Raw genomic sequence first — 14,092 nt, 5'->3', positions numbered from 1 at the left:
TATAAACTAATTACAGAAATAATAATCACAACAATAAAAAAAAAAGATCAAAATACTACCAGTAAACTAACATTGTCATATCAATGAATTATCTTGATTGTGCTAAAAACAAGGTCAAAGCCAACAATTAAAAAAAAATAAATAACACATTTAGCTCACAGATATTTATCCCTGTGAAAGTGAGGGACATGGTGAGGATTTAGGCAGTGGGTTGGCAGGATCTTTTACGTCCCTAAATGTAAACAGAGCTGTACGCTGCCGTCCTGCTGGATAAGTGACGTTGTGATGCTCATCCTCTCCTGATCACTTAGGGGTGAAGTTGCAAATAAATTTGTCTCTCTGTCGTGAGCCGCCGAGGGTCCTTTTCCTTGTAGATTACAGTCGTATGCGTTGAAACTCACAAACATGTGCGCACACACGCACGCACGCACACACACACACGCACACACACACACTACACACACAGAACCCAAAATAAGAGGGGGAAACAGCTAGCATTGAAATTCATCTCACGAGCTGAATTTCCTTAACTGCAGGCCTGTGAGCAGTGATAGACAGAGTGATGATCCACCACCGCGTCTTTATCCATGCCTCGCTTTAATTAACGCCAGCTTGTTTGTTGAATAGATGATTAATATGCCAATGAAAATTGCATAATTGAATACCGCAATACTCTCACAATCAGGAAGGAACATGCAGTTTTAATAACTGATTATTAATAATATTGCTATATTACTATTACTAGTGCTGCAACTATTACAGCCACAGATGTTAGGTATGTTAATCTATCAAACAAGATGCCCCCCAACCTCCCCTTACCCCCCCCCCCATCAGTGCCAGATAAAGGCAGTACTGGAGTTCACTTTAAGTACAATAGGGTCTTGTTATATCGATGGTCTCAGCGATGCTTTTACTATCATATGATGAAGGCTCGAGGGAGAGGGGAGAATAGGAGGGGTTGGTGTATGTATGGTGGGGGTCAAGATCAAGCCATACAACCCACCCACCAAAAGTCCCTGCCCCCCCTTTCCTCTGGCAACCCATATGGAACAGTCTGTCTGTGACAAAAGTGCATATTTTGGGGTCCCACTGCCTCCCCCCCCCTTGCTGAACTTTGGCTCTGTTTTGCAAACGGAAGAGATTACTGGTCTTATCAGTACGACGGCACGCAGTCGCTCTGTCACTCCCATATTCGCGCTTATTAAAAATAAAATGAGTGGATTTCATCAGAGGGAATTTGTTACATTTTATGTTGTCATGAAGATTATATTTTCTGATATATTAAATTATATATATATATATATATATATATATATCCCTTAGAAGCGCGCCACGTGCGGCAGTGAGATTATCGCCGAGATAACATATCGGCATCGCAGGGAGGCAGACACATGCCATTGGTGTCCTGAGTTTGGCCGATATCAGACTGCATTCAGCTACCCCATTTCAACCCCTGTCTCATTTACATTTGACTCCAGCTGTAAATTCATTTGAAGTCAGCAAGTTTTAATAGTAAGCATGATGCTTCTGACACTTTTGATAGCCAATTTCAATAATAGCAATCATCTGAACAACTTTACCTTGTGTGTGTAATGCTGTCTATCTATCTATCTATCTATCTTACATTTGTCATATTTCAACTTTTGTGATTTGTTTCATTCTCTAAGATTGTTTCCTCACTAGTTGACTGCTTTAAGATGACATATTTCCTGATAAAGTTAATAATAATGATATCTCAAAACCATTAAATAATAATTATGCAGATCTATTTATTAATTGAATGTAGCCAAGGACAATGCAATATTTGTTTTAAGAATGCTGGAGAACGATACTAAATATGCACAATGACCTGTTATTCTGACATTGAGGGGGCATTTTTTCAGTCCCCACAAGGGGAAATATTTTTTAAAAATTTGTGAATGCAATCCAAAAACTAAAAAATGCTGAAAGTCTTTTGATTTGTTACTTATAGTTAATGGTTAGGGTTGTGTAGGCGTTAAGGTTGTCATTGTTGGGAATATGGTTTTTCTTATAGAAATAAATGGAGAGTCCCCACAAACACATGAATACAAACATGTGAATGCGGTCATAAAAGTAAAAATGCCAAAAGCCTCGTATTTTGTTTAAATATTTTTCCCATTAATATTTAATATTTATTTAATAAATTTCTGAAAACCCCAAATTAAATAAACAAATTATGCAGTTTCACGTGGTTGAGCAGGACAACAGAAACATTCTGTTCTCAAGCGCAAGTCCTTAATTCTGTTTAAAGAAGCCTATAGAAAACGTACATCCCCTACTTCCAACTTGAACATTTGTGTAAGATCGCAAAAGATTACTCAAGATCAACTGAGACCTTTGCGATGATAATATGGCTCTGCTGCCTGTGGAAATATCCTCTTTGCTTGGAGTAGGAAGATTTATGTTCTGCCACTGAAATGTTTAACATCATAGGACTTGTTGAAGACAATAATGGTTAAAAATAATGACTAACTAGACTCTAAATGGACTTGTTTGTTTTATCCTATTATGACTGGGCGTCAATGAGGGCGTCTCCAAAGCCCTGGATCGGCATTTCATCAGAATGGTCCCGTCACACCTTGGAGGTGTGTCTGGGGCAGGAAGTCTCTGAAGGACTCGCCTAACTTCCTGATATTTCCAATCCAATTTAAGCAGTACAGCCAGAATGGTCTCGGCACCACTGTCCCCATCTTTGCTTTCTAAGACTCTCCGTGCTAAAGGCTTGAGGGGCTCAATCAATGACGCTTTGATCTCGGCTGGAACTATAATTATTTAACATTGTTACAAGGATTTCTCTAATCCATCCTACCATTAAATCCCTTTTACACCCTCATCTTCTGAAGGATAATCTGCATCTGTGCACTCTGTTTGTCTCTGTAACTCATTTCTGCAGCCCAACCCCCCCCCCCCCCCCCCCAAACCCCCCACCCCGACATGGACATAAAATTATTACTCTATTCAGTTGCCACACCAAACTTTGCAGGTATCAAAGTACCATTAAGTTCAGGCACACGGGGAAAAAAATCTGCCCCCCTCTCCTGCTTGCCATGGGAGCACTGGAGGATTCTGGGTGGAGGGCACCTAGGGTGGTGCTCACCCCCACAGAAATATGCCCCTACCTTTGTGTTTTGAGTTGAGTTATACGTCAGCAGCATATTATACGGTTATTCTGTACCTGAAATCACATGAGTGCTAGGAGATCACGGTAACCATGGAAACCACTGTTATTGCCATTGCCAATGTTCAATAGTCAATATTCAGCTATAAATCACCTTTATATTAAGTTTATATAAAGTTAAATAAGTTTACATTCAAACCACAGAAAACGGCGACCTCGCCTATTTTATATATAAATGGATGGATCAATGCACTATGAAATATCCAACGAACACATTTTTTAACAATTATAACACGATTAGTGAATAATAATAGCATATAAAGTGTATATGACTGTATTTTGGAAAATCAGTTGGAAGATGGATGGATGGATGGATGGATGGATGGATGGTTGGATGGCTACAGTTTTAATATTTCTCCAGCTGCCTCTTCGCTATTCCTGTGTCCTGCATGCAGATAAATAAACTGGGATGAACCCAGCGTCAGCCTCAGACGGACCCCGCGAGCAGGAGGAGGCAAAGGCCCGGGCTGCCATCGATCGTTCGGTGACTCGCAGACAAAGCCCGGTGTCCTGTCGCTGACACGCACGCATCTGTGCTCCGCGGCGATATAAATAGCGCCCCGGCGAAGGCAAACATTTGTCGAGGCTCCCACCAAAGTGCCGCAGCCATCTGCCACGCAGATTCACCTGGCACGGCGTGCGGGCATTAAACCTTAAACGGCCGTTGTCCTACGTGGCCGAGGAGAGGGAGGCAATGGGGAGGAAGGCAGGGTGGAGAAGGTTGGAGCCGCACCGTCTAGGTTAGTCATCCGGGGGAGCGTGGCGTTTGGTGCTCATGATGATGAAGGAGGTCTTTCATGGCGGGCATCGGGACCAGCCTGGGATTTAGGCTTCTTTGGCCGGCGGGCTGCCCTAGGATGCCCGTGCCCACCTGGCACAGAAGGACGGGCATTGCTGGGGCCTCCAAGCTCCTGTTTCCTCCTGTCCTTAGGGCGCGATGTGGATGGAGGTGAAGGACCAGCAGACGCTGCATGGTGATGGGTTCTTTCAGTTTATCCTTAATCTCGCTCCAAAGTTTCTACAGAGGTCACCCCCTCCAGTGTGGTACAAACTTATAGAAGTTAACTGGAACAGCTGAAGTTTAATTTGATTCTGCTATTACTGTATGTCCAGAAAGCTCATGTCCTCAATCTGTGTTACTCCTTTACTTTCTTGCTTTACTCCGCTGCCTTGGATCAAAGTCACAAATAATCTCATTATCAGAAAGCAGAATCAATGAACTCTGTAAACCAATAATACTGATACCCACTCTCTGCTCAGACCGATAAGCCACTTTGGTACGCCGCACACTGTACGAGCACCGAAAGTATTTCCTACACTAGTCAGGCGTGAAAACACACACAGCTAAGAAGAACTACTCAGCAAATCCGTTGGGCCCTGGAGCGGAGCCCCGTGGGTGTGCTATTTCAGTAAGATATTGTGAATATTGATATTTTGCTAACATCACATTTACAGATTGATTGCAAGCACGCATGAAGGGTCCAAACACAAGACAACACGAGTGGTATAGAATTTGCTGACAGAGATGAATTATGGGTATTCCCACATCCACAACGGGAGTGAATGGATGCCCGTGGTCTGACACCGTAAATCCGTACGGTCATCATGTGGCCACAAAGCAAAACCTGACTGACACCTTGTATTGACCGTTCCCTCTGTCACCAGACAGCAGCTGGGCATGGTCACAGTCGCCAGGGTCCTCACATCAGACTGTGGATTTTGCCTACAAGGAATCCTGCCCAAGCAACAAATGAATCATGTGAAAATGAACCAAAATTTGGTGTGTGGCTCAGTGGCATAAGATTCTGTGCCTATCATCAGATGTGTGCTGGTTCAAATCCCATGGAAGGCAGAGTGATTGGCCCTTGGGCAATCCCATAACTGCTCCAGTGACTGACAGGCCCCAGTTTCGCAAAATTGCATGTCGCTTTGGATGAAAGCATCTGCTAAGCGAACAAAATGCAAATTACACAAGAGAAACCAAACGGAGATATTAAAGTGAATGCCATAGTACGGCATTGTCTAAAACTGGTGAGCCCACACATCCTAGTTAGGTTCGACACCGTCTTGGTTAGGTTCGACACCCCTACCCTGCCTGTGCCTGCAGTCTCAGGGAGAGATTAAGAATTATCAGTTTAAGATTGTAATCGCCCTGGCTGAAGGTCTAGATGGAAAATTTAAAAAAAGGACTAAATACTGATGAATATGAAGCACTTGAGTATTTGAAAAGAGATGAAAGGTTAGAGAGTTAAACTAAATAAATTTGCTTATAATCATCATGTGCTGTAAGTAATGGCATTTAAGGTATTCACATGTGATTGCTTGATTCTCCACTTCATTCAGAATATAACCAGTCTCTGATCTGACTTCCCCAACAGAAAAGGAAAAATTTATAAAAGAAATCGGCCTTTCATATGAGATATGATGTAAAACTGAATGATGTCATTACATGCAGTGATTAACTAGAGCCTCCGGCACAATTACTGCGAAAACAATGACACTGTGCAACACCCTGAAATGTGGAGAATGACGATTCCTAGCGGACATGGGTGGTGTGAGTGTTCATTAACATATCACTCTCCTAGAGCATTCTGGGAATACAGTGTTTATTCTCAAACAGATAGCACATGCGTGTGTAAGGAGCTTACAGACCGTATATTTGTACTGGTACAGGGAAAAGACCCAGGATGCAAATAGAATATGAACTTGGGAAGTTCAGACAGTCTCAGTGCTTGGATCTAGAGCTCAGGTGAAACAGTATAAGCTTTTAACTCATTTAACTATTTTAAGATATTTCAGATAATACAATTATTAATAATACATCCATCCATCCATCCATCCATCCATCCATTTTCTGTAACTGCTTGTCCTATTCAAGGTCTCGGGGGGTCCAGAGTCTATCCCAGAGATCACAGATGCAAGGCAGGGAACAACCTAGGATGGGGCACCAACCCATTGCAGAGCACACTCATACATTAAAAATACTTGACCACCCATGGGATTTGAACCAATAATCTTCTGTTTACTGCCCCTGTTTGCAACACCAAAGACAATTACAATATTTCATGGTGAAATGGCCCTTTAAATCGCCACTGTGCACACAAAGACACTTTTCTCTAACACTTTCACTTGCAACAGACGAACCAGCATTATAATAATAATACGCAACATTTTCAAATTATTCAGAGAGATCATTCTGTGGCAAAGACAGTCCCGTTACCCACAATCCAACACTGCTGTGAGCCTTCTTAATTTGCATTCTTACGGGTGAGCACAGATCGTAATTAGAGTCACTCACACAGCTCATATCCACTCCTTAAAAGTGCTGTTTTTAAGCTCAAATCCCCCTCCCCCGCCCAAAAAAAGACCTTACGAAATGTGACGCCTATTTATGTCACTGCCCCAAAGTTTCCCCCGCTGACCCCCGGAGTCCCGTCTGCAGACTGATCACAGTGAAGGTTTATTACAGTTGTCCAAACATCCTTATCTTTACCCAACAACACTCATTTCCTTCCCAAGATTTAAATGCAAATGTGAAATTTAATGATAAATGTATTATCTGATAGTACTGATAATACTGATTCACTGTCACTATAAAATACACACCCTGGGGGGGGCTACCAACAGAACTTGGCCAAAATCCAGTTTACAAAACGTCGACACCTGCAAGAAATTCACGAGGCTGCGCAAATTAAAACGAGTCATACTTTGTACGTTCAGCAATGTGCTAGTAATGACCAACAGTAATTGCCACGTTATTATCTGGCTAGATATATTATCCATCGTTTGATGAAGTGACTTTTATGAGGGGAGGAGGAGTAGATAAAACTGTTTTTAAAAAGCCTTAGAGAAAAGCAGGGGAAAATCTGCAAGGCAAAATGAGATTCTTCAGGAAGAAAAGATAAACACGATTTTTATTATAAGCTTCTGTTGGGCCACGCAGTCAGTCTTCAAGCACACACACAATAAGCTTAACAACAGAGGAGCAATTTAATCCATTCCATTCAAACCGGGTAACTAAACTTCTAATTCAACAGTGATAATAACTTCATTTAAGCCTCCCTTAAGGGTCCGCTTCATATTTCGTTAGGAAACAGTTTTGTCAAACTTGTGATCCCCGTTAGAGTACAAAGTCACAGACGATGCCTTCAGTTTAGGGCATAAGTGAGAGGCGTCCTGTTTCTCGTCGACTCTGCCAGGTTAGGCTGACCTCGAGTGACACCGTTAACACCTGCTGCATCATCGTCATCGTGATGCCAGATTCGGCCATCACGTCTGATAAGCGACGCACACCAAAGCACTGCCCACCTTCCGCTACATCCTCCTGCCAGCAAGGGCCAACTTACCTCCCAGACACCAAAGGCTTTACCTTCTGTAGCTCTCGCGATGTGTCAAGGATATCTGAAGATGCCCTATTATTGGGGGTGACGAATTCCCCAGATCCCTGATGTATTAATTTAAAACATGTCGTAATCAACCCCTGACAAGTGATTACAGGCGGCTAACTAATGAGCTAAACGTCGTCGAGGAGAGCGTACTGTCACCCGAAAACGAGTGCGTATCCTGATAGCACACTGACTGCAGAGCCTGGCAGCTCCAGCTTCCGGTGCTGAGCGCTCGGTAATTGAGAGCAGAGTCAGCCGCTATATCACCTCGTAACCATTCAGCACTGTTTCCTGTTATGGTGTGAAGGATTACAGTCAAACTCAGAGCTTCCTCTAGTCGCTGATTACAGTACTGTGCATCTTATTAATAATGCATTCGGATTTTATTTACCTTTCAACAAAGGCACAAGCAATAATTAATGGTAACCTTTTGGGTATCAATATGGCATCTACATTGTAGTGTCCCTGACCTTTACTTCTGGCACTTTTTAAGGGCTTCTCTCACATTGGAGGACAGTGACTACAAACCAGCTGCTGATATACGACTGTACAGTGACCGCTGTAACATCACTATAGGGGTTCACAACACTGCAAGGGTTCTGGGCACTACGACATCACTACCAGGGTTCAGAACACTATGACATCACTACCGGGCTTCAGAACATTACAATAGCACTACAAGTGCTCTGGGCACTATGACATCACTACAGGGGCCCAGAACACTATGACATCATTACCGGGGTTCAGAACATTACAATATTACTTCAAGAGCTCTGGGCACTATGACATCACTACAGGGGCTCAGGACACTGTGACATCATTTACAGGGGCCCAGGGCACTGTGACATCACCACAGGGGCTCAGGACACTGTGACATTATTTACAGGGGCCCAGGGCACGGTGACATCACTACAGGGGCTCAGGACACTGTGACATCATTTACAGGGACCCAGGGTACTGTGACATCACTACAGGGGCTCAGGACACTGTGACATCATTTACAGGGACCCAGTGTTCTGTGACATCACTATTATGCCTTCTGATTTTCAGAGGTAAACTTACTTGGTCCGTCCCAGTCCTCAGGTCCGAGAGGAGGCTGTCGGGCTTTATCATTTTGTCCATCACCGTCGGACTCCCCAGCCTCCCTACTGACATCCTCTTCGCCTGAGGGAAAGAAAGCGAGGATTAAGGGAGGCGCACTGGTATAGCAGCAGAGAATTCTGGGAGGCAGATGTGCTTCACTGCAGCAACGTTCAAAATACAAAATAAACAGTCGCACAACATGATTCATAGATTTAATACCCTTTATATATTTCTATTTATGTACAAGTTTCTGATTTCATCATCCAGCATTCGAACACAAAAAAACGGTGAAATTTCTAAGACGTTTCGCCCAGCCCACATCAAAGTCTGCTGGCAAACCCCAAATGTGGTCTCTGGTGTTAATATCCTTAAGGACTGTCAGGCTGTATCACACATCTGGGGCCTTAAACCGATTACCTAATTGTGTTGGCGAAGCACAACCTTCGACTAACTGCACAATGTGAATTCTGTTATCTGATTGCGTTTGCAGAAGCCAATCGATAAGGGGGCAATCGGCAAGGCACGCATGTCTGTCCACGGTTTTTTGGATCAGAAGGGGGTCACGGGGATGCTCCGGGGGGGGGGGGGGGAATGGCGATAATCAGGTTCAAGGCATATTCATGCCTTGGGTCTTGCTGAGGGACTTTCTTTATCGTCGGAATGTAAACAATGTGACAGGGAGGGGAGCACAGATGGGGTCATCATGACCAGCGCCTGCTTTAAGGTTAAAGTTTCGCTCAGTCTTTCCTGAAAATTTCCCCAGCATGTGACAGTGTTATGGTCACCTCCATGACTCAAAAACACATTCACACGAAGTGTGTGATTTTCACCTTACTAGCTGTAAGCCACAAGTCACATAACACAGCCGGCACCAGTACGGTGGTCAGGAAACACAGATCAGGGGGCCCCCACCTTTCACAGCTGCGGTTCCCCCATCCCTCCCATCCCACCCTTCCTGGCTGCCGGCCTGCGGACGGATATTGTTCTCCTTTGCACTTTGGTTCACTTGTGTGGCAAACCTGCGAAGTGGGCACGTTCTCTGGGTGGATGTGTGCGGGTTGCCGCATGGCGACAGGGAGCTCGGCCCGGCCTGGCGACCCTCAGTTGTACCAATTCTGCAGGCTAAACATGGACCGTCCATATTAATAACCATTTATCTCCACCATCGCCGCCAAATATCGCTGCCGAAATAATCTGTGTCTCTGACTGATAACTGATATATGTAATTACCTGCCTAAATGAGAAAAAAAAACCATAAAAGAGTAAATAATGATCTGGATTACTAAAGTAGTACAAAAGAAGATGATTTGATGAAGGGAATGATGATCCTGTGTGGAAAATTATCAGGACCACATAAAGGAAGCGAAACACTGAAGCGTAGGACAGGGAATATGCTCAAAGGTGAATGATGATCATACATCAAACAGAGCAGAGCATATTACCCATAATGCACCCCATTAGGCAGATCAATAGGCTGCAGCCCTTAGAGCGCTGTGTATTAAACGTCGCTCTGGAGGAGCCAAACTCCGTACCGGCGTTTCCTGCAGCAGATCGTCAGGATTACATGCTTCTTCCGGAAGTGTCTCCTCGAAGGAGCCTGACAGGAATAGTTTCAGACGCCTCGCCTTCTGAATCACCGCACGTCTAGACGCACGGACGTGCGCTGGATGGGACAGATGATGAAGACGTCCAAGCAGGGGGTGTGTAAACGCTGATAGGAACTCCCTGTAAGAGCCCTGGGGGTCATTAAAAGCGCAAAGTGGGCCCCACGTGTCTCCAGGCCAGACAGACATCCACACATTGTGAGGCACTTCCTGACAGATTCAATTCCTTCCTCAACTTCCCCCAGATCCATCCACAGCTCCAGACCAATTCTCTCTCTCCCTCTCTCTCTTTCTCTCTCCCTCCTTAAAGACGTTTTGCTTCAAAAGATGGACACCGTCGTTGTCAGGAGGACATGTGTTTCCTGTCTCATCAAAAAAACCAAAACACGGACATGGAGGGAAGTGAACAGTGCTGTCCTAGTTACAGTACATGAGGTCACTGTGACCCAGTTTTCCACGTATGAGTGTCTGGTCGGGTTACTACACCCCCCCCCCCCCACCCCGCCCCCGCATTGCAGTGACGGGGAGCACATACACTAAATTCCCCTACCGCTCTATTAATTGCTGGATTTCGAGAGCCTCGTTAACACATGAGGCTGATATCATGACAGCTGTAACAAAGGCAAATACCAACAGTTACTTCCAAAGTACCAAATTTAAAGAAGAGAGTGCGATAACATTAAGGCTCTACCTTGATCTCAGGCGTACATGTTAAGCCCTGTAACGAAACGTATTGGAACTGTTTAATTACAGCTCAGGAAATGAAGCTACAAGATGATTCCTTAATTAAGCAGTGATTAAGGATTTTCTGCCGTCTATCTAGCACGGTTCGCAATGCATTTTAAAGACGATCGCAAGGCGGCCCCACGAGGAACAATGTCACTGGGGCTGCTGAAGTTCCTTCAGAGGGGCCTCGTCGGGAAGCCAAAAAAACAATGCCGTCAGCTCGAGGTTGCGCCGATATTTATAGAAATATGTCCCTGCTATCAGCATGATCTTGATCTATGAGGATCATTCAGGAATCTCCCTAATGTACTATCTCACTTTGAACGGCGATCTCTATGCTTCAGTTACACTGAGAAGCTGTAATTCAGAGCTTATTATGCTATATATTTAGCACTAATCTTGTTACATACTGTACACTTGGTTATTTTGTATAGAGTTATATTATAACGTCATACTTAAACTTCCTTGTATGTTGACCTTTATTTAATACTTATTGCCTTGTTTGTAAGATTCTTGGTGCAAACATTAAGTCAGATTCCTTGTAAGTGTGACTCTAGAGATTCTGATCTACAGTGAGTCTTCACTGAGTCCCTTGACATTCTAATAGCCTGGGGTCTAAGCACAGGGTCAGCTGTCCATCCAGCACCCCTGGGGCATTTTTCTGGGTACCCGTCTAAGCTGTGATTACTCTGCCAGGATTTGACCCAGCAACCTTCTGATCACAGGCACAGAAGCCAAACCCACTCAGCCCACTCAGCCCAAAGAGACCCAAAGGTTCACCTGACGGGTCGGCAGGTGTAGAAACCCGTCTTATTGCGGCGTCAAATGGAGGTCTTCCCACCTGCCCGATCACGGATAAATGCGGGAGTCACACGCCCAGGTCAATAATCTTATAGGCGATACAAACAAACAGCTCCTCCAGCAAGGTAGGGGCAAAGTCATATTGGCTTTCTCTCTCCCCCCCCCCCCCCGACATTGTCTCCGTCAAGAAAGCCCTTAGGAAACATCAATCCTGCACATGCGACTTCAAGGAACGTGCATCCCCTAATCACAAAGATCACAAAGAGAAACTGGCCCAGGGTTCCGTAAGTTACCCCCAGTTTAAGAGGTCGAGTGGGACGAGTTCTGGGAATCTACATCCTCGGCGTTTCAACGGGGAATCCAGAATGTATCTTGTCTGGAAGAGCATCAGCTGGTGATGCCCTATCGCCGTGGTTTCATCTCCGGCGGTTTACATAAGTTGACCTTTCAATCGCTTATCAGGTGGATCAAGCGGCTAATGAACTGATCGGCATTAAAGGCGAAACGACGGCGATGCATGCCGGTCGGCTGGATGGATCAGGAGGGTAATCTTTCGGGAGGAATGCCTTTGATGGATGACCCGTTTCACATAATCTCACGGATACAGAGTGACGACAAACTCTATCCTCATGTCTCTCTTTCATGGAGCCGCAGACCGCGTCTTAAAGATGACTTCTACGCAAATGTGATGTTAAGCCTCACATGTACCAAGCCGTGTTGTTTTTTGAAAAAATAGGTCCCCTTTTACATCATCACAGACCTTCGCTTTTTTCGACTAGAAGCCCGTTGGACTAAAAAAAAAAAATGGCAGCATTTTTGTACTCTTACACCATCCATGTGAACTGTCTTTGTTTAGAGTCCAACCCTCTACATTATGATCAATCTTCCTCAGCTGCTTATCCAGGAGAAGGTAGCGGCAATTCTGGAACCTATCCCAGGAAGCACTGGGAGCCACCGTGTCACCTTCTAGGACTCATTAACCACTTTATCGGGTATACCCAGAGGTGGATAGTTCAGGTCCAGAAAGTAAAATCCAGACCAAGGATTTGTTTCAGCCAACCAGTCAAGTATAAAGAGTCACAGTCACAGAGTACTCAACTGGTTGGTTGAAACAAAATCTTGGTCTGGATTTTTACTTTCTTGACCTAAGCAATTCACTTCTGGGTACACCTTAACGCAAACATCTTGCCCATCAGTCAATCATGCGAGTCAATATATAAAGCATGCAGACAGGGTCAAGAGGTTCAGTTAGTGTCGCTGTGCATTAGAATGGGTAGGAACAATGATGTAAGTGATTCTGAACATGCTATACTCAGCGGCTCCAGACTTGGGGGTTCCAACATTTTAGAATTCCCCTGGGAATCTGACATGCGTCTTCCTCTAGGGTTCACAGAGAATGGTGTGATGAAAACACACCCAGCGCAAAGCAGTTCTCTTCCTGAAACAAAGACCCCGATAATGAGAGAGGTCAAAGGAGAATATCCAGACTTGACAAAACTAACCGGAAGGCCACAAGTGCAAAACAGCCCAGGACAACACTAGCATGCAGACAGGCATCTCTAATCAGACAAGTCATCAAAACTTGACGGAAGCAAAGGGAGGATCTACCCAGTACCAGATAGGAGAACTTACAAAATGGATCCCCCTAACCCTCCTGCTAACCAAAGCTCTGTCGCAAACAAACCATTGCCGCTATTAAAAGCTAAAGGGCCTTATAGATTAGAGAGATCCTCCCTGACAAGGGCAAGCAGACGAAGCGGGAAAAAACGCATTTTCTCCTCACCAGCGAAAAGGAAATCAGTGTCAAATGGTACGGTCCGCTCCCACAAAAACAACATATGCAGTTATTAACTCTGGGCAGATCTGCCCTAAGAGAAGAACAGCATAATCATTTCAGGACAAACACAGGACATCAACCACATTCATTCCAGACCTGTGATGTTTCACAGCTGCGGAAAAAAAAGACGCCTAAGATCCCATCACTGGCGATTTGCAAAAAATATCCACAGAAATGCTGGATCCAGGTTCTGGGGGCATGGGGAGGTGGTCGGCAAAAACCGTGTGACTGTCTCTTTAAAGGCATGCAAGAAAGCCCACAAACAGCCCCCAATACAGAATCTGGCAGCCGTTCCCTCTGTCGGCAGCCGGTTATCTTGCTCCGGTTTGGTCTTGGAGCATGTAGATCTGGCCCAGTTAGATTGTCATACTTAACAAACATTAATGATTAATTTCCTCCACTGAGTTAAATGGGGCTAAAGGGACATCTCGATTCATCTTATCACGCTGCAAATTAG

The 14,092-nt window shown here is 44.6% G+C and overlaps 1 protein-coding gene across 1 annotated transcript in view; it reads right to left on the bottom strand.

The window, feature by feature from the left end:
* The window catches only part of zfpm2a (zinc finger protein, FOG family member 2a), a 118,050-nt gene that overhangs the window by 67,720 nt on the left and 36,238 nt on the right, over positions 1-14,092 (bottom strand). Inside the window, exon 3 of the mRNA XM_049026614.1 lies at positions 8,647-8,748. Within this exon, the coding sequence (XP_048882571.1) occupies positions 8,647-8,748 (102 nt within the window). The remainder of the gene's footprint in view (positions 1-8,646; positions 8,749-14,092) is intronic.

Source organism: Brienomyrus brachyistius, chromosome 9 (assembly GCF_023856365.1).
Source record: "Brienomyrus brachyistius isolate T26 chromosome 9, BBRACH_0.4, whole genome shotgun sequence".
NCBI classification, from domain to species: Eukaryota; Metazoa; Chordata; class Actinopteri; order Osteoglossiformes; family Mormyridae; genus Brienomyrus; species Brienomyrus brachyistius.
Note: the sequence above shows the minus strand (reverse complement) of the source record. Positions and strands in the feature narration are given on the sequence as shown.